General features: G+C 47.2%; 1 protein-coding gene across 1 annotated transcript in view; it reads left to right on the forward strand.

Moving 5' to 3' along the window:
• LOC309357290 (lysosomal alpha-glucosidase-like) overlaps positions 1-20,882 on the forward strand; it is a 45,929-nt gene that overhangs the window by 21,143 nt on the left and 3,904 nt on the right. The window contains exons 5-19 of the mRNA XM_081889444.1: positions 2-167; positions 1,555-1,651; positions 3,180-3,299; positions 5,227-5,345; positions 6,540-6,671; positions 7,309-7,419; positions 7,739-7,852; positions 10,440-10,524; positions 11,649-11,766; positions 11,941-12,074; positions 13,154-13,305; positions 14,248-14,396; positions 15,831-15,972; positions 17,727-17,825; positions 19,207-19,371. Coding sequence (XP_081745570.1) covers positions 2-167; positions 1,555-1,651; positions 3,180-3,299; positions 5,227-5,345; positions 6,540-6,671; positions 7,309-7,419; positions 7,739-7,852; positions 10,440-10,524; positions 11,649-11,766; positions 11,941-12,074; positions 13,154-13,305; positions 14,248-14,396; positions 15,831-15,972; positions 17,727-17,825; positions 19,207-19,371 — 1,903 coding nt within the window. The remainder of the gene's footprint in view (position 1; positions 168-1,554; positions 1,652-3,179; positions 3,300-5,226; positions 5,346-6,539; positions 6,672-7,308; positions 7,420-7,738; positions 7,853-10,439; positions 10,525-11,648; positions 11,767-11,940; positions 12,075-13,153; positions 13,306-14,247; positions 14,397-15,830; positions 15,973-17,726; positions 17,826-19,206; positions 19,372-20,882) is intronic.

Genomic DNA, 20,882 nt, shown 5'->3' on the forward strand with positions numbered 1-20,882 from the left:
GGTTGAACACAACAGTGGCTCCCCTGTTCTTTGCTGATCAGTTTCTGCAGATTTCTACAGTCCTTCCATCCACATTCATTTATGGACTGGGGGAACATCGAAGCAACTTCTTGCATAGTCTGGAGTGGAACACCCTGACCTTCTGGGCCCGAGATGTCCCTCCTACGGTACCTTTTATGCAAGATTGGCGGCGGGACATAACTATTTTCAGTCATGCTGTAGCTATGTTGCCGCCTCCCTGGTCAAATGTTCTCTCTTCTTTCCATGTTTCCTTACATGTTTGAATGGCCAAAGGTGGATCAGATTCTTCCATATACATTTTTTAAAAAGTTGATTAATAACAACTGCTGAGTCCCCAATTCAATTAAGGAACTTGGTTGTGTTAGAGGGGTTAACCTTACCCCCTTCAGGCTGCCTGAGCCAGCATGGTGTAGTGGTTAAGAGCGGTGGACTTGTAATCTGGTGAACCGGGTTCGCATCCCCACTCCTCCACATGCAGCTGCTGGGTGACCTTGTCTCTCAGCCCCACTCACCCCACAGAGTGTTTGTTGTGGGGGAGGAAGGGAAAGGAGACTGTTAGCTGCTTTGAGACTCCCTAGGGTAGTGATAAAGCGGGATATCAAATCCAAACTCTTCTTCTTCTTCTTCTGCCTTCCTATTTAAAATTCCCTCCTCCCCCAAAGTGGCTGTTTGCCCCATGAGCCAATGTTCCCATAAGGCCCCATGTTTGTAATCACCAACACCTGTCAGAACCATCACTCCTCCATAAATGCGACCCAGGGAAAAGGCAAGAAGGTTCTGCTCCATACATATAGTTAACTTGTGGAACTTGCTGCCACAGTCGATGGCCATCAGTTTAGATGGCTTTGTGACCAAGCAAACCCAGGGACTTCCATCCAATGATTGCCTTCCATCTCCTCCTTGTAGCCTTCCTGGAGGTGTCCAGTTGGCCACTGTGGGAAGCAGGATGCTGGACTGTCATGTTTGGCTGCCTCTCTAAACCCAAGAAGAGCCTGTTGGATCAGGCCAATGGCCCATCTAGTCCAGCATCCTGTTCTCATAGTGGCCAACCAGATGCATCTATTGGGCTATCTGCAAGCAGGACCCTGAGCCACAGCAGGAGAAGAAGAGTTTGGATTTGATATCCCGCTTTATCACTACCCGAAGGAGTCTCAAAGTGGCTAACATTCTCCTTTCCCTTCCTCCCCCAAAACAAACACTCTGTGAGGCGAGTGGGGCTGAGAGACTTCAGAGAAGCGTGACTAGCCCAAGGTTACCCAGCAGCTGCATGTGGAGGAGCGGGGATGCGAACCCGGTACACCAGATTACAAGTCCACTGCTCTTAACCACTACACCACACTGGCTACAGGCACTGAAAGGGGGATCTTGGGCTTGGGTTTTGCTTGCAGGTTTCCCACAAAGAGGCATCTGGTCAGCCACCGTGAGAATGGGATGTGGGACGGGCTGGGCCATTGGCCCCAATCCAGCAGGGCTCTGCTTGCGTTCTTATGAAGTGCTGGCTGAAAATGAGTCTTGACTTCTTTTTGTTTTCAGGAGTCCTTCAATCTCTACGGCGTCCACCCCTTTTACCTTGCCATGGAGAGAGACGGAGCTTCCCATGGGGTATTCCTCTTGAACAGCAACGCAATGGGTACGTGTCCCCTTGGCACCTTTTGTGGTGAAATAATTTAGATACTTAAACCAATCTGAACGTTCTGAGCATTGCCCATGTGGATCTGCTTGAAGGCGATGAATAAAGAAAACCAGGGAGTTTCAGGCTCTTCACTGGAAGCAAAGAGAAAAATGTTTGTAAGCTCACTTCTTTTGAATAACTAGTCAGAGGGTGGTCAAAAGTGGGTTCGTCTTCAGGGGTTTGTATGTATTTTTAAAAAATTCCAGGTGACACATGCTTTTCAGGTAATCAGATGGACTTCCGATGCGCGGGAAGCCAATCTGAGTCAGTGCCTTTGAAGTAACAGAGGAAAATGGAGTTTTGGAGGTGCAGCAGGGGCTTTTTACAGAGGCAAGAGCCATCTGTTTCCTGCCGTGAGGCGGGCTCTTTAGCAACCGCTGGGCGGTTTAACCGCATCTTGCAGCTGCTGGCTCCTTGCCTTCACAGCCAGCTGCTTCTCAACCCTCCTTGGCTGTGTCTTGTCTCTGACCTTCTCTCCAAGGGATTTGGCCTTTTGACTGCATGGAGACTGCAGAGTGGCTGGTAGAAAAAGAGAGGGAGAGGCAGGTGGCCTGCCTCAGCTGAGAGGGCTACAGGCACCCTTTTGGCCAAGTACGTCCAAGACACAGATCGTGCCAGCAAAGCCATGAAGAGTAAGGGATCTTGGTGTGTCCCCGAGGGCTCTTAAGAACTAGTGAAGTGGCTCCCAAACTTTTTTGGGCCACTGCCAGCTTGGATCCATAATGTCACCCCCAGTGCCTTCCTTCATAATAGTGCTTTGCACAACAATAGTGCTTTGCACAACTCACTAAGGAAGAGAACAACACAATAAAATTCAAAACAGCAAAACACTTAATTGCATATTTATTGCAATTTAAAAATTCATCAGAATTGATGTACTTGATCCACTGATGCCAGACTTTCAAAGTCTGACAGTCCTTTATACCTCCAGCAATTTCCAGCATTTTATTTTTTTTAACGGAGGGTTGATGGATATCGAAAGCCATAAATTCAAATATCAGTTACACTAAAGGTTTCTGTTGGATACCAAATACAGATCTTCTCTATTCTCCCCGTTTTTGTGGATCTCTCCAAGCTCCCTTCTGCCCAACAATCTGCCCATTTGAATTCAACATTTATTTTTATTCATTCATTCATTTGCTTAAATATTTATGCATCACCTTTTTGCCGAAGCCTAGCAATACAGAATTTTTTTAAAACTTTTTTTTTTCCTTTTTCTTTTTAAAAGCAATGGAAATAATCAAACAGGACAAATAACAGATGAAAAGTCTCAGCGCTAATGTGTATAGCACACACTTTCGCTTGCCTCACCACTTTCCCCGGGGAAAACACACTCTTGAACATTCGTCAATTGGGCTTTCTGTGGATTGATGTTTGCTCTGATTCAGACCTGGTTTTCCCAGAGAAAGCAGTGGGCAGGTGGAAAACCACACAAGCAGGACCGTGGACAAACCCTAAGTCTTCCCCTCTCCTGTTTGTTGCCTAGAGGTGGTGCTTCAGCCGGCACCTGCCCTCACCTGGAGACCCGTTGGAGGCATTCTGGATTTCTACATCTTCCTAGGCCCAGACCCCAACTTGGTAGTCCAGCAGTACCAGCAGGTGATTGGTGAGTATCTATTTTTGTTGTTGTTTAGTTGTTTAGTCGTGTCCGACTCTTCGTGACCCCCTGGACCAGAGCACGCCAGGCACTCCTGTCTTCCTCTGCCTCCCGCAATTTGGGCAAACTCATGCTGGTAGCTTTCAGAACACTGTCCAGCCATCTCATCCTCTGTCATCCCCTTCTCCTTCTGCCCTCCATCTTTCCCAATATCAGGGTCTTTTCCAGGGTGTCTTCTCTTCTCGTGAGGTGGCCAAAGTATTGGAGCCTCAGCTTCAGGATCTGTCCTTCCAGGGAGCACTCAGGGCTGATTTCCTTCAGAATGGAGAGGTTTGATCTTCTTGCAGTCCATGGGACTCTCAAGAGTCTCCTCCAGCACCACAATTCAAAAGCATCAATTCTTCGGCGATCAGCCTTCTTTATGGTCCAGCTCTCACTTCCATACATCACTACTGGGAAAACCATAGCTTTAACTATATGGACCTTTGTCGGCATGGTGATGTCTCTGCTTTTTAAGATGCTGTCTAGGTTTGTCATTGCTTTTCTCCCAAGAAGCAGGCATCTTTTAATTTCGTGGCTGCTGTCACCATCTGCGTGATCATGGAGCCCAAGAAAGTAAGATCTCTTACTGCCGCCATTTCTTCCCCTTCTATTTGCCAGGAGGTTATGGGACCAGTGGCCATGATCTTAGTTTTTTTGATGTTGAGTATCTATAATCTCCTCCAAACCTCCCTTTGTCTGTTGTGCTTTGTGCTTTTGATAGTAAGTAAACAGTCTGGGTGCAGGCACCCTGCTTCGTTTCCAATCCCACAGCTTCCTGCTGAACTCCTGCAATTTTTCCACATGACAAACGTTCCTGGTTTGCCCTGCTTTCATTATGCTATAATGCAAGAGAGCCCCCTCCAGGTAGAAACAATGCTGTAATACTGGGGAAGCATGGCAGAACGACTAATAAAGTGGGGGGTGATGTGTGGATAGTCAGTGGCACATGCATACCGGAAATAGTTACAAAAAGAAATGAGAGAGTGTTGAGGAAGTGGTGGGCGTGGAAAGGGGAGTAGAAGGTGAAAGTCGATCCACCCACCCCAAAACACAGAAACAAATCATCTATGACCCCAAGTGCAGTGATTCAGAGCTCAATTTCCCCCAACGTATTGGATTATCCCTGTACTGGGTAAACGTGAATCATGCTGATTGGTGTTGTTTGAGGTTCTTGTCATGTGGACTACAACAGTGTTCATCCATCATGGGTCCCCAGAAGTGGGTGGACTACAACTCCCATCATGCTTGCCCACCAGGCTAAGTTGGCTGCGGATGATGGGAGTTGTAGCCCACCCACATCTGGGGACCCAAGACTGAAGAATGTCAGGAGTGTGTGCAGGAGCCAGGCCCTGTGACCGGTAAGGCTTTGCAGGGGCCTTCCTAAGTTTGTTCCGGAGAGGCAAGGCGTGGCCACACAAGTGAGGCCAACTGGTAACTCACTGCAGCTGGCGGCAAGAGCCGGGAAGGGATATAAGGTCAGTATTTCCCTTCGGCTCTTGGCCACAGCAACTCGTTTCTCGCCTTGCTGTGTTTGGCTTCTTGCTTTCTGATCCTTGGACCTCGGCTTCTTGACTCCTTGCTTCTCGACCCTTGGACCCTTGACTTTGTGACTCCCTGCTTCCTGACCCTTGGACCCCTGGCTTCTGGACTCTCGTTCCTGCTCCTACCTCGCCATCTTGTCTCCGATCACGACGTCCTCAGCCGGGACTTTGATCGCCCGTAAACTAGACCATGACAAAGAACACCGGACTACGTGGATTAAATCGGAACGCAAATAACTGCAAATACACAGTAAACTCCGACCTGGACAAGTCAAAAGGCACAGGAGGAAGAAGACCGTGGCTCTGGGGCAGAGGAGGCAGCACACCTAACACTTTCCTGATTTTTGTTTTAGGTTTCCCTGCCATGCCTCCCTTTTGGGGGTTGGGCTTCCATCTCTGCCGCTGGGGCTATGGAACAAGCAACGAGACCTGGGAGATCGTCAAGGCCATGAGGAATTTTCAGATCCCGCAGGTAAACATCAACAGGGACCCTCCAGAAGTTAGGTCAGGGGTGTGGCACATGGTGTTTTCCATGCAAAGGGTCTCAGGTTCAAATCGTGAATCTCCCAAGGAGGGATTGGTTAAGACTCCTGTCTGAAATCCTAGAGGGCCATTGTCAGCCACTGTCAGCCAATGGTTGTCAGTGCTTTTGAATGCCAATGGCTGGGAACCACAGGAGAGAAGAGGCCTCTAGGGCTTGGGCCCTGCTTGAGGGTTTCCCCACAGGCATCTGGTTGGCCAGGAACAGGATGCTGGACTAGGTGGGCCCCTGAGCTGCTCCATCAGGCTCGTCTTATATTCTTAGGACAGTACACCCCCCTCCCTTCTGCTTTAGCCTCACAATGACCTTGTGAAGTAGGTTAGGTTGAGAAAGAGTGAATCGCCTAAGGTCGCCCAGTGTGTGTAATAGCTAAGGCGGCAATCCTAATTTAACTTAATTTGACAGTAAGTTAATTGAATAGCGCTGTATAGACTGAATCATTTAATAAGACTGAATTTAATAAGTCATACTTCTGAGTGGAAGGACGCGGGTAGCACTGTGGGTTAAACCACAGAGCCTAGGACTTGCTGATCAGAAGGTCAGTGGTTCAAATCCCCACGACGGGAAGAGCTCCCGTTGCTCGGTCCTTGCTCCTGCCAACCTAGCAGTTCGAAAGTACACCAGTGCAAGTAGATAAATAGGTACCGCTCCGGCGGGAAGGTTAACAGCATTTCTGTGTGCTGCTCTGGTTCGCCAGAAGAGGCTTAGTCCTGCTGGCCACATGACCCAGAAGCTGTATGCCAGCTCCCTCGGCCAATAAAGCGAGATGAGCGCCGCAACCCCAGAGTCGGTCACAACTGGACCTAATGGTCAGGGGTCCCTTTACCTTTACCTTACTTCTGAGTGGACATGGATAGGATTGTGCTGTTAGTAGCTTTCTGTAGTTCTGGTCCAACACTCTTTTTTTCTTTCTTTCTTTCTTTCTTTCTTTCTTTCTTTCTTTCTTTCTTTCTCAACTAAGGTAGCTCAGCTGAGTAGAGCATGGTGCTGATAATGCCAGTGTCCCAGGTCCAATCCCTGCATGGGGCAGCTGTATATTCCTGCATTGCAGGCAGTTGGACTAGATGATCCTCAGATTCCCTTCCAGCTCTACAGTTCTATGATATCTATGCTTTCTTTTTGCAGGCTGCCCAGTGGAATGATATTGACTACATGGATGGCTATCGAGACTTCACCATCGACTCCCAGAAGTTTGGCACTCTCCCCCAGTTGGTGGAAGACCTTCACAAACATGGGCAGCGCTACGTGATGATTCTGGTAACCTCTCTCTGCTTTTCTCACTTCTTTCTTACTCCAGCAATATAACTGTGCAATTCCAAGATACGATTTAATTTTTTCAAGCAAGGTTAGTAACATCCTGTCGCTCTGGTGTAGCTTTCATCAAAGGCTGCTGCTGTGCTGGGACCCTTTATTTAGAGCTTTGCATTTCCCAAATCCTGTGTGTTTTATTTATTTAGCCATGGAGGCAAAATGCAATCTAGAAGTGAGAACGGAAAAAAGCGGTTCCATGTGGCATTAAATATAGCATTCTCTTCCCCATAAAAAACTTGCATTGCCCTTCATCCATGGACGGAATCCTGTTTGCTCAGAAGTACTTTCCAGCAAAGATCCCTGTTCTCCCTACAAATGGCCTTTTATTTAGTGATGTGTGCTTTCCCCCCGTTCTATAGAGCTTTTCCACCCGACTGACATACAGTTGCAGGGACAGTGGGGGGGGGGTGTGACATTATGGAAACGAGGCAGTGGCCTGAAAATGTTGGGGAACCACTGCTCCAGCCCAGTAGAACATTTGAGTTTCCTGCCTTTCTTGAAGCAGGTAGCCAAAGATCCATTTGGTGCAAGAGGCTGGTTTCATTGCTGTGTGGATCCTAGCCTGTTTTTGCTTCGCCCCCAGGACCCAGGAATCAGCAGCACCCAACCTCCAGGCTCTTACTGGCCTTATGATGAAGGCTTGAAGCGTGGAATATTCATCAACAGCACCCAAGGAAAACCTCTGATAGGGAAGGTGAGAGCGAAGGAGCAGGGTGCGTTTTGCCTCTTCAGTTTACTGTTTTGAATTTTATTGTATTGTTATCTTCCTTAGTGTGTTGTACAAAGAGCTATTCTCAGTACAGGGTATTCTCACTGGGGATACTTTTATGGAACCCAAAGGCTGGTGGCAACTACTGGCCTAGATGGTAAACATGAATTAAAAAATAAATACGGGTAAGTCTGGTGGGCTGAATAAGGCGCTAACCTATTGCACCCCATGCAGAGGGTTGATTGGGTTCAACTCTGCCTGAATTTTATCCATTGGATTTGTGCTGTTGTCCCCCACCCCCTAGGTCTGGCCTGGCCTCACCGCTTTCCCCGACTTCTCTAACCTAAACACTCACCAGTGGTGGCTGGAAAACCTGGACAGATTCCACTCCCTCGTCCCCTTCGATGGCCTTTGGATTGTAAGTTCCTTCTTCAATCTTTTCCAGTTTCTAAACAGAAAAGTTGCAACAGTTGAGTGGGCACTGAAAAGGGGAGGTGATGAGTATTAGACTTGGAGTATTAGGTTTGGAGTATTAGAATCACAGAACTGTACAGTTGGAAGTCACCCAAAGGATCATCTACTCTTTTTTTCCAGTTTTTCAAATTTTATTTATACTTTTCAAGTTTATGCATTTTACTAATTTTATACATTTCACTAATTTTACGATCATTTTAACATTTCAAAACTTGCCTTCCTTCCCCCTCTTTCTGCGATTCCTTAAATTTATTTTTAATATCCTTTGCATATCCATATTTACTTAATTTGCTCATTTATTCATCTACTTTAAGTATATACTCTTATCAAACTGCAGGTTAATACAATAATCCTGCCAATGATCTTACCTGCTTACAATTTTTCTGCAAATATTCAATAAACCATTTCCATTCTTTTATTTTAAAAAGTTTATCTTGATTTCTTATTCTTCCAGTAAGTTTTGCCATTTCTGCGTATTCCATAGGTTTTTGTATCCATTCTTCCTTTGCTGGGACTTCTTACTTCTTTCCATTTTGGGGCGAGTGACATTCTAGCCACTGTAGTAGCATACATGAATAAGTTTCTATACATTTTAGATAGTTCTGTCCCTATAAGCATTTATGTTCCACCTCTGTCTCCCAGGAGCTCAAAGTTTGGTATGTGATTCCCGCCACTCCTTGTGGCATCTCCACAACAACCCTGTGGAAAGGGTTAGGTTGAGAGACAGAGAGTGGCCCATGGCCACGCAGTGAGCTTTATAACTGAGTGGGGATTTGAACCCTGGTCTCCCAAGTCATAGTCTGTCACTCTAACCACTCCTTGTGGGAATTTTCAGGGTGGCAGGAAAGGATATATTGTTTATTAATATCCTTCCTAACTTGCGCTAGCAAGTTCCTTTACTTAGCAGAGTTACATTCCCCTTTTTACATGCACAGCAGACAGCTGGTTGCAGGCTCGTGTGAGCCTCTCACTATTATACAATTCAGTCTGTCTCAGATTGAATTGTACGTTCCTGGTAAGCTCCCTTGAATCCCTCCTAGAAGAATAAAGACACCACAATCTTATTCAAAGTCAATAAAAGAAGTTTACTCACATCAGTTCACAGTTGGATTCCTGAAGGTAGACTTAGTTACATATGGGAGAATAATCCCAGTGCTTCTGCTAGCTGAGAGCTAGCAGAGCAGTCCTAGCTAAAAGCTGGTCAAATGAAGAAGGAAGTCAAAAAGAGGGAAGGGTGCTGCATAACTTGTCCTTTTGTTACCTGGGCAGGTTAGGTCACACCCACCTATCACATACAAACGGAAGGATGCTCCAGCCAGAAGGAACAAGAAGCTTTGACTGGCTGGACCAAACATTCCCTTGCATGTCTTCTCAAGCATTAAAAGGAATGTTGTACTTGACTGCCTCTCATGGATCACATCCCACACTCCTCTGACCCAATGTGGGAGCTAAACATTAAAGCCCAGTGCCAGGGGTGCTGTTAAACAGCAGACCAGGTGCAAGGCTGGGGGAGGGACCATAGCTTGTAGAAGGTCCCAGGTTCAATCCCTTGAAGAGCCACTGCCAGTAGCACTAAGCTGGGTGAGCCAGTGGTCTGACTTGGTATAAGGTAGCTTCCTAGAGGCAGTGTGGCTTAGTGGTTAGCATGTCAGACTAGAACCTGGGAGACCGGGGTTCGACTCCCCAGTTGGCCATGAAACTCACAAGGTGACCTTGGGGGCCAGTTGGTGCCTCTTGGCCTAACCTACCTCGCAAGGTTGTTATGTGGATTAAACAAGGAAGGGGGAAAGAACCGTGTGTGCCACATTGAGCTCCTTGGAGAAATAAGTGGGATGGAAACACAATAAATACCTGAATAAATGCGCCCCTAAGTTGATCCTGGCAAATGTAATTTCTCCCAAGAGGCGTTTCAATAGTTTAGTTCCCCCGTGGGCTTCTTGGATGTGGCAGCAGAGGGGGGAGGTAAGAGACCTGTTTCTCTTCCCTGCTCCTGTTTTTCCCCAAATTAAGAGTGTCAGCTGCCGCAGCCAGCCATGTGGGGCAGGAAAAGGGGGTTTGGAGGGCTGGTGAGTGGGTGGGAAGGAAGGGGGGGGGGAGAAAGAGCAGGGGGCAGGCAAGGAGGCTTATGGGGAGATGAGGGAGGGAGGCTTGCGGGTCAAAGCTGCTGCTGGTGGCCTCCAGTCCAAATTCAGATTGGCTCAAAAACAAGCCAAGTTATTTTTCACTTTTGCAGACAGGATGGGGAGTAGCATGGCTTATTTCTGAGCCAACCCTATTGAGGAGCTGGGGGGGTCACCCCTCACTGCTTCGCAACCTATGGTCAGGCCATAACCTTAGGGCTACATTCACATTGAACAAACACAGATATCTGTGCCTTCGAAACACGAAAAAATATTGCGCTTAAAATGCTCGTGTTGGCTTCAGGGCAAGTCCCATGGTCTGCAACTGACCTGTGCTTGAGGAAAGTTTAAATTTCCGTGGGTAGTGTGTGAACTGGGACATTTTAATTGGCCCCAATCTCTTTGCTTTAGGACATGAATGAACCTTCGAACTTTGTGGATGGCTCCACCGCAGGCTGTTCCCAGGAAGAGCTGGATAAACCCCCATACGTGCCCGGTAAGAAAGGAGATGCTTTATTTTTATATATATATATAATATTTATTAAAGATTTTCTTAATACAATAAAAAGACAAACAAAATAACATATAAGATTATAATAACCATATTTTCTTCACTTCTTTGGACTTCCTCGCATCTCTTGTTCCTGCGTTCCAAGTTTATCAAACTTTACCCAGCAATTTATCACCTTGTTTCAATTCTTGTTTTATAATTTTCCAATATTGTGTCTCTAATTTTAGATATTTTTACCCAAACCTTAAAAGCTTAATTTTAACATAATATTTATCCAAAATTTATCTTTTCTTAGAATTTCACTTATCTTCATATCCCTTTCAACTAACTTAATGGTGCCATATTATTTATAATCTTACATCTTTCTTAACACTCATACAATTTACAATATTTTTGTAAATAGTCCTTGAATTTCTTCCAGTCCTCCTCCACTGCCTCTTCTCCCCGGTCTCGGATTCTGCCGGTCATTTCTGCTAGTTCCATATAGTCTATCAGTTGCATCTGCCATTCTTCCAGTGTGGGCAAATCTTGGGTTTTCCAGTGCTTGGCGACAAGTATCCTTGCTGCTGTTGTTGCATACATAAAAAATGTTCGGTCCTTCTTTAACACCCTCTGGCCAACGATGCCTAAAAGAAAGGCCTCTGGTTTCTTAGGAAAGGTATACTTAAATACCTTTTTCAACTCATTATATATCATTTCCCAGAAAGCCTTAACTCTAGGGCAAGTCCACCAGAGGTGAAAGAACGTTCCTTCAGTTTCTTTACATTTCCAACATTTATTGTCAGACAAATGGTATATTTTTGCAAGCTTGACTGGAGTCATGTACCACCTATATATCATTTTCATAATATTTTCTTTCAAGGCATTACATGCCGTGAATTTCATACCGGTGGTAAGAAAGGAGATGCTTTAGATCCTGCTGTACATGCCCATGATCCTACAATAGCCTTCTTGAGTGACTGCCTCTGTGTTTGTGTGCAACAGGAAGAGAGAGAGAAAGAGAAATGGTCTCCATGGGTCAACCACCCCAGACAGGAGCTCGTACCTGTTTGCCAAGCACACACGATTTGTTGTACTACTTCTAACTAGCTATTCTCTTTCTCCACCAGCCGTACTGGGAAATTCCCTTTCCGCCAAGACCATCTGTGCCTCCTCCAGGCAGAATGCATCTGTGCACTACAACCTCCATAACCTCTATGGGCTGATGGAAGCCAAGGCTACTGCTAGGTAAGCTCCCATCGCCTTGGTGGATGGGTTTCTCTGGGGCAGGAGAGCATCAGTGACAGACAAACAAGACATGTCCGGTTTCCAGGGCCAAAGTTAGCTGGCATCCCTTCCCGTGCTCTCAGCTTACAAGCAAACATTTTTGCTAGTCTCCTTTTTCTTTCCCCCCACGTTTAGCGCACTAGTCAAGATCCGAGGCAAGCGGCCTTTTGTCATCTCCCGCTCCTCCTTCCCCAGCCAGGGCAGGTATTCAGGGCACTGGCTTGGTGACAACAGAAGCGAGTGGAAGGACATGGTCTGCTCCATCCCAGGTACGTGCAAGCGGTTTTCTTTTCCAGCTGCAGACACAGCTCTCCAGAAAGACTCACGGAGAGCCTGGCTGTTGGATCAGGCCCATAGCCCATCTAGTCCAGCACCCTATTCTTGTGGGAATGTTGTGGATGGTAGGAGAGGATACATTGATTAAATATTATCCCTCCTCACACTAGTGAGCTGGTAGAAGAGCACATTCTCTGTATAGGAAGCTAGTTGGTAGATTCATTTGAATCTCTTGAGTTAAGCAATCCGGTCTGGCTTGTCCAGATTGGATTGTTCCTGGTAAATTCCCCTTTATTCTCTTTTAAAAACAATAAAGACACAACAGCCTTCTCTTTAAAATATTAAGAAGTTTACTTACATTCAGTTCACAGTATGATCCTGGAGGCAGCCTTTGGCTTGTAGTTACAGAAGATAGTAGTTACAGAGACAGAGGTGGAGCCTGGAGAGGAGGGGGTGTAGCAGCCATGAGACAGAGATGAGGCAGGCTGCTGAAAAAGCCAGTGCATCCCACCCTCCTGCTGCAACCAGCCCCCTCCCCCCGGTCTCCCAGAACATGCAGAGAAATGAAAAGAGCAGAGGAAAGAATGTTTGCACACTAACGCAGTCTCATATTGCTTGGGGGAAACCCTGGGGAGGAGGAGACTTAGGCAGCGGTGGGCAGGCAGGGACTTTCAGTCCTCACCACTGCCTCTTTAGGGCAAGACCTACCGGGAAGAATTGCTGTGATCGTTAGGCCTGCACTGTTTGGGTTTCTTTGAATAAAGGGCTAACTTCACTAACACAGGGTGTTTCTTATGGACCAGTCCTAGCTCCGGCTCCTTCCAGACCTGTTTAACCATGCTCCTTCAATTGGACCTGGAAAAAGACTGGAAGCAGTGAAGTTGTTTTAAAACAGGCGTAGTGTCCATAGGCAGGTGGCTGCATTCTGTACCAGTCGGGGGTTTCGGACTGTCTCCAAGGCCTGCCCCATAAACAATGCATTGCGGTGATCTAATCTGAAATTCATCCAGGTGTTAATGTCAGTAATCGCCTGGCCACTACTGACTCCTTTCCCCTCTGCCTGAATCCTCAGGGATGCTCAGCTTCAGCCTCTTTGGGATCCCGTTGGTTGGGGCAGACATCTGCGGCTTTTCGGGCTCCACTTCGGAGGAGCTTTGCACTCGCTGGATGCAGTTGGGAGCCTTCTACCCCTTTGCACGAAACCACAACACCCAGGATGTGAAGGTGAAGCTGCTGGGGGCAGGACAGGGACTCACATCAAGTGTTTCTCAAACTTCCGATTAGCTAATGCATTCCCACCCTCACAGCCTTTGAGTTAAAACTTTTTGCTTCTCTTGTTTTCGTTAATAAAAATTCTTTGAAACCAGAATTGGAGGCACACTTTGCTAACGTGCAGCACGATTTGTTTTCGGGTAAGACAGTAAGGTCTGCCTGTCTTCCTCAGAGTGCTCCACCGCCACTCTGCATGAGTCTCTGATCTGAGTCTGCTTCTCCAATTGGGAAGCCGTGAGCTCATGCAGAGATGCAAGAGGGAGCCTCTTTTGAGTGCCGGTAACCAAACCACCCAGTTTGCTTTATGCCGTTGACATTATTTTGCCCCTTCTTTCAAAGTGTTTGGTCGCACCTGATGCAGAACATGATTTTCTGAATTGATCCTCAGATACGACTCAGAGCAGGGTAAAGAAAGCTCTGAATTCAGCTTCCCATCATTGTTGAGTTTGTTTTCTCATTTATTTGATGTCTTCCCTGCCCTTCACCATAAGATCCCAGGGCAGGTTGCAACAATGTAAGCATACAGTATTTAATTCATTTTTTTAAAAAAGTTCAAGTTTCTGCACAATCTGGACCATTTTTGTGTGTTTGTTTGTTGCATTTATAACCGCTGCTCCCTTTTCTCCAAGGAGTTCAGGATGGTGCACTTGGTTCTCCCCACTCCTCATTTAATCCCCACAACAACTTTGTGACGTAGGTTAGGATAAGGGCAGTGACCAGCCTCCAGGGTCACACCCAGTGAGTTTCATGGCCGAGTGGAAATTGGAACCCCGGTCTCCCGGGTCCTATGCAAGGACTCTAACCCCTGCGCCACACAGCTTCCTTTGCCCTGGTCGTCTGCGTGCCACCGTTTTAGCTCATTTGCCTACTGTTGTTTTCCACCCTTCTCTTCAGGCCCAGGATCCCTCCGCGTTCAGCCCTGCTGCACGAACTGCCATGAAGACAGCACTAGAGGTCCGCTATGCCCTCTTGCCCTACCTCTACTCCCTCTTCCACCGGGCTCACCTGCAAGGGGACACCGTGGCCCGGCCTCTCTTCTTTGAGTAAGGAATTGTGCTGATTTCCAGGGGACTTGTAAGTGGGCATGGTTCAGGGCTAAGAGAACGGTGCAGCTCTCTCCCTTGCTTTGCCAAAGCCCTCTTCCCGGGGTGGGGTGGGGGGGTGGGGTTATCCACAGGAAGTTCAAGGTCCCTAACAGAATCAGGAACCCATTAAACCAGAGGCGGGGGCACTTTCAACGTGGGACACCCAAGCCACATTCACGCCACACAGTTAAAGCTCTGTGCTACTGCTTTAAAAAGCAATGGCTCCTCCCACAAAGAGTTGTGGGAGTCGTGGTTTGCTAAGGGTGCTGTGAGTTGTTAGGAGCCCCTGTTCCCTTCTCAGAACCTCCATTCCCATTGTGGTTTGACACTCCATTAGTCTTCCCAGGAAATTGGGAATTGCAGCTCTTGGAGGTGCCATCATTGCATGTCTTTAGGCGCCAGGCAAAAACATTCCTCTTTACCAGGGCCTATGGCTATTAAATGGGGTGCGGGTGGCGCTGTGGGTTAAACCACAGGGCCTAGGACTTGCCGATCAGAAGGTCGACGGTTCGAATCCCCGCGACAGGGTGAGCTCCTGTTGCTCGGTCCCTGCTCCTGCCAAGGTAGCAGTTCGAAAGCACGTCAAAGTGCAAGTAGATCAATAGGTACCGCTCCGGCAGGAAGGTAAATGGCGTTTCCGTGCGCTGCTCTGGTTCGCCAGAAGCGGCTTAGTCATGCTGGCCGCGTGACCCAGAAGCTGTACGCCGGCTCCCTTGGCCAGTAAAGTGAGATGAGCACCACAACTCCAGAGTCAGGTCACGACTGCACCTAATGGTCAGGGGTCCCTTTACCTTTATCTTATGGCTATTAAATAATCTATGGCCTGTGAATATGTGGGACAGGGGACTGTTATTATAATGATTATTTTATTATTATTGGGTTGTCTGTCAGTATGCTTTTTATTCATTTTTTAGGCTGTCTGTCAGTCTGCTTTTCTTTTCTTTTAAAGTTTGAATCATTGATGTTCTGTCATGTGTTTTTAACATTGTACATTAAGATCTTTTGATAAAGGACGGTATATAAACTGAATGAATAATAACGATAATGGTAATAAGGGACTCCTAACAACTCTCATGACCCTTAAACAAAACATTTTATTTATTTGTTTATTGTATTTATTACATTTTTTAAACCACCTTTATGTTCCAAGGATCTCAAGGTGGTTTACATGGTTCTCCTCTTCCTGTGAGGTAGGTTAGGTGATGAGATGGTGACTGGTTCCAAGGTCACCCAAGGAGCTTCATGGACGCGTGGGGATTCGAACCCTGTTCTCCCAGGCCCTAGTCCAACATTCCAACCATTACGCTTTATGGGAAGCCATAGCTTTTTAAAGGGGCCTCGTGGTGCTTTTAATGTGTGGCGTCAATCAATGTGTGGTGTTCTCCCTCCTAGGTTCCCGAAGGATGTGGCCACTTACTCCATTGACAGGCAGTTCCTCTGGGGGCGGGGCCTGCTGCTGACTCCCGTGCTGGAGCCTGGCGTGAATTCGGTGATTGGCTACTTTCCCCGAGGCTTGTGGTATGACTACTACACGGTAAGAGCGTGCAGCCCGTCAGCCCAGCCGCGATGGTCTCATAATTTCTCTGCTTGGGTCGTCATTGTTGCCCCAGGAAAGGAAACTAGGAAATATTCCTCTGCTGGATCTCACAGCATTAACACCCCAGAAGATCTTGCCTCCCCTTTATTTATTTATTTATTTATTCAATAAAAACTATATACCTCTTGATCGTAGGGGAAATGCCTCCACACGGTTCACAAAAAAAGATAAAACGATAAAATTATCGCTAAAAAAATTGCAACCATAATTTAAAACATACAAATAGTTAAAACCGCAACAGAATAAACTAAAGCAGGGTTTTCCCAAACTTGGGTCTCCAGGTGTTTTTGGACTACAGTTCCCATCATCCCTGGCCACTTTTCCTGCTAGCTAAGGGTGATGGGAGTTGTAGTCTAAAAACAGCCGGAGACCCAAGTTTGGGAAACCCTGGACTAAAGCAATTCGAAACCTATACAAACTTTCTAAGCATCTGGGTAGGCTTGTCTGAATAAGAATGTGCATTTAGCGGGTGCTGAAATAAATGCAGTGAAAGCACCTGCCTGATCTCAATAGGCAGGGAGTTCCAAAGGGCCCCTTAGGTTTCCAGAGAAGCCCCAAATTTAGTTTTGGGGTCGGGCACAGAGCAAGACATGCCTCTAGCTTCCAGTATCAGCCCAACACACACATACACACACTCCTCCTATACATAGTCCCTTTCAGTTTGTTCTCTTCCCTAGGATGATGTGGCATCCAGCCAGGTAAGGTGGTAAAAGGCCCAGCCATTTGTTTCTATGGCAACAGAGCAACCCCTTTGGATGTGTTAAATCGCAGTACTTAACTGGCCAGCCCAAACCTTTCCCTTAAGAAAGGAACTGTTACAACTTGTTCAGTAGCCTTTTCTAAGCAGGCCTGGAAGGAACCCAGGGTCTGATCCAGACTGACCCCCCCCCCAATTTAGAACAATATAATTACAGACACAAAGCCCACCCAGCAGTTAACTCTTCTTTTTTTTTTTAAGTGCATCACTGTTCAGCTAATCTTAATAAATGTGCCTACGGATTTATTTCTTTTTGAAAGCAGCAGGGATGAGGCCATCTTTCTCTCTCTCTCTCTGGGAAGGGAATTCCAAAGGTGTGAAGCCACCACTGAGAGAGCCCTGTCCCTCGCTCCCACCAGCCTAACAACTCTCGCTGGTGGACCAACAGGCCAGGTCTTGGATGCTGATCTCTAAATGCAGGGCAAGGCTCATGGAAGTGTTAGCATCTCCTCCAGATTAGGTGGCGCCAAACCTTTTCGGGCTCTGAAGGCCAAAACCAGTGACCAAAACAGGCGGCCGTGTGTCTCCTAGAGCCCCGACCCAGCGTGGCATCCTCTAGATCAGGGGTCAGCAAACCTTTTCAGCAGGGGGCCGGTCCACTGTCCCTCAGACCTTGTGGGGGGCCGGACTATCTCTCTCTCTCTCTCTCTCTATATATATATGGGGGGGGGGGGAGAATGAACAAATTCCTATGCCCTACAAATAACCCAGAGATGCATTTTAAATAAAAGGACACATTTTACTCATGTAAAAACACGCTGATTCCTGTCTGCGGGCCAGATTGAGAAGGCGATTGGGCCGGATCCGGACCCCGGGCCTTAGTTTGCCTACCCATGCTCCAGATGTTTGGGGCTGCTTGGAGGTTGGCAGAGGCTGCTGTAATCTGACTGCTTGGCATGAACCTGACAGCTCAGCTTCTCGCTGCCCCCTGCAGGGCTCTTCAGTGAACAGCAGCGGGGAGAACCTGAAGGTGGCTGCACCTCTGGACCACATCAACGTGCATGTGCGGGAAGGGACCATCCTGCCAACCCAGGTGAGGCCTGATAAATTTCATCCTCTTCCACCTGCCTCCATGTGGCTTTTCTTTAAAAAGGGGTGAGTAGGTAACCCTTGGACCTCCACATATTGCGGGACTGCAAGTCCCATCATACCCTACCCCCTGACCTTGCTGGCTGGTGCTAATGGGAGTTGAGGTCCAGCGGCACCTGCGTGGTCACATACTGCCCACTGCGGTGCTGTAGGATAACCTATAGGCTTTGTTGTGGTTTACCTTTCGAACAAGCCAACGCCAAACCACAATTGCTGGAGCTCATTGTTTAACCACAGCAAAGATGAACTGCAGGCCTAGCTTTGGACGGCACAGCAAACTGTGGTTAACTGCTGAATTTGCCTTCCCAGCCACATGGGAGCAGGAGAGGGAAGCCTGGGAGGGGACTTGGAGACCCGAGGAACTCAGTTCTGTTTGTGCATATTATGCTGTTTGTGCATAATATGCACAGAGCAAGACCTGCCTCTAGCTTCCAGCATCAGCCCAACACACACACATACACACACCCCTCCAAACACAATCCCTTTTGATTTGTTCTCCATCCTAGGATGATGTGGCATCCTGCCAGGTAAGGTGGCAAAAAGGCCCAGTCATTTGTCTCTATGGCAACAGAGCAACCCCTTTGGATACGTTAAATCATGGTACTTAACTGGCCAGCCCAAACCTTTCCCTTAAAAAAGGAACCGTTACAACTTGTTCAGTAGCCTTTTCTAAGCAGGCCTGGAAGGAACCCAGGGTCTGATCCAGACTGACACCCCTGCCCCCATTTAGAACAATATAATTACAGACACAAAGACCGGTTTAGTGCGATGTGCAGTGAGATCAAAGTGAAAGAAGGCCTTGCATACCTCTGTATAAATGTTGTTATCAAATAAGTGTTGGACATTTGTTGCTGTGAATTTATGAACTGAGGCCATATCCACACCATACGTTTAAAGTGCTCTGGCGCCATTTCAGACAGTCACTGTTTCCCCCAAAGAATTCTGGGAGCTGTAGTTTTTTTTAAGGGTGCTGAGAGTTGTTAGGAGGCCCCTATTCCCCTCTCAGAAAGAGGCAGCCTGCCTTGCTTGCTCGGACGAAGGCAAATACGCAGACAAGCAGAGCACCTTCTCAGGCTCCCTCTGCTGAGGCTGGGCTGTGAAGTAGGCAGGAGATCCTTCGCCTGAGCAAGCAGGCCGCTTCCTTCCCTTCCTCCTGGTCGTTCCTGTCTCCCTTCCTCCACATCCCAGCCCCTTTTTCAGCCTTTCTCAGTGTTACTTCAGACATCGTGATATATCACAATGTTGAAAACCAGACATCGCCCAGCCCTAGTCAGGGCTGCTTTCAGTGAATCTGGATTTCACACGCTGATCTCTTTCCCTCTCAGAAACTCGGAGGCAGCACATCGGTGGGCAGTGGGAACGCTCTTCACCTGATTGCGGCCCTGTCGCAGAACGCCAATGCCTGGGGAGACCTTTACTGGGACGACGGCGAGAGCCTGGACACGTTTGCCAAGGGCGACTATTCTTACTTAGTGTTCAACGTCACACAGGTAAGAAGAACCTCTTTGCCCTGCTGTGGTGTGACCAGCAAATTACCTACAGTGGTACCTCTGGTTACAAACTTAATTCGTTCCCTGCTCTTCGGCAAAAGGAAAGCTCCCAGAGCAGATTTCATGCAATAAATTAAAACAAAACAGTCCCTTCCCACAGGTCCCACAGGTCTATGCTCCAAAAAAGCATGGCACACAAGGGGAAAGTGACAAGGAAGATGAGGAGGGATTAAACGTGGACCACCAGGTTTTTTTTGTTTTTTTAAAATAATTTTTATTCATTTTCCAAACAAATTTTATACAATCAACAAATTATTTTGCACTCATTCTTCAATTTTTGACTTCCCTCAGTTTCTCTGTCAATCTTTCGTAAAATTTCTATTTATTGACGCATTTCTAAACATGATATTGCCTTTCCCAACTCCTTTTCCTCTTACTCTCTTTTTTGCAATATTTCTTACTATCTCACAGAGTCTCTTCAAAACCAACAAGCGTTGTCTGTACATCACATATATTTTTCAGATGTTCTGTAAATTTCCCCCAGTCCTCGGTGGACCACCAGTTTTTAAACCATTGCTCAATAGGGGCAGGAGGCGCCTGATGGAGCTGGGCTTTTGGCAAAGGAGATGGAATGAGCCCCGATTCTCATCTCTGCCCCTGAGGCAGTCTGGGGGAAGGTGATGCTTGACGGCAGTAGTTATATAATAATATAATAATAATAATAATAATTTATTATTTATACCCCGCCCATCTGGCTGGGCCTCCCCAGCCACTCTGGGCGGCTTCCATAAAAACCAAAAATACAGTAAAATCACACGTTAAAAACTTCCCTGAACAGGGCTGCCTTAAGATGTCTTCTGAATGTCAGGTAGTTGTTTATTGCTTTGACATCTGCTGGAAGGGCGTTCCACAGGGTGGGCGCCACTACCGAGAAGGCCCTCTGCCTGGTTCCCTGTAGCTTTGCTTCTCGCAATGAGGGAACCGCCAGAAGGCCCTCGGCGCTGGACCTCAGCGTCCGAGCAGAATGATGGGGGTGGAGACGCTCCTTCAGGTATACTGGACCGAGGCCGTCGAATTAGTTCTCACAAATTGTGGTGTACCACACTGATGTGGCAGGAAAGGGTGCCAAGTGTGGCAGGAAGATTCAAGGACAATCAATGAAAAATTTAAACATTTCACTGTAGTATCAATTTTTATTTTTGCAGAATATGGATAGATGTATTTTCAAAATGAGAGCAAGAGCAACGAGTGATACAGCAAACAATCCTAATTGTGTTTTCCAATATATTTCTTCTCACTAAAAAGATGTGGCACGAGCAGTTTTTTATTCTGAAAGTGTGGTCCAGAGAAAAAGGTTTGCAAATAACTGCCCTAGGGTGAGGAGCTGGCCTGCCCCAGCAGAACCAGTAGAGCGAGCCCTGCTTCCCATCTCTCTCTTCCGCTGATGTCAACCGACCTTGAGAAGTTGCTTCAAATCTAGCAGATCTCTTCCTGTGGCCTCGTCAGATGGG

Source organism: Podarcis melisellensis, assembly GCF_964234715.1.
Source record: "Podarcis melisellensis genome assembly, chromosome: 14".
NCBI lineage: Eukaryota > Metazoa > Chordata > Lepidosauria > Squamata > Lacertidae > Podarcis > Podarcis melisellensis.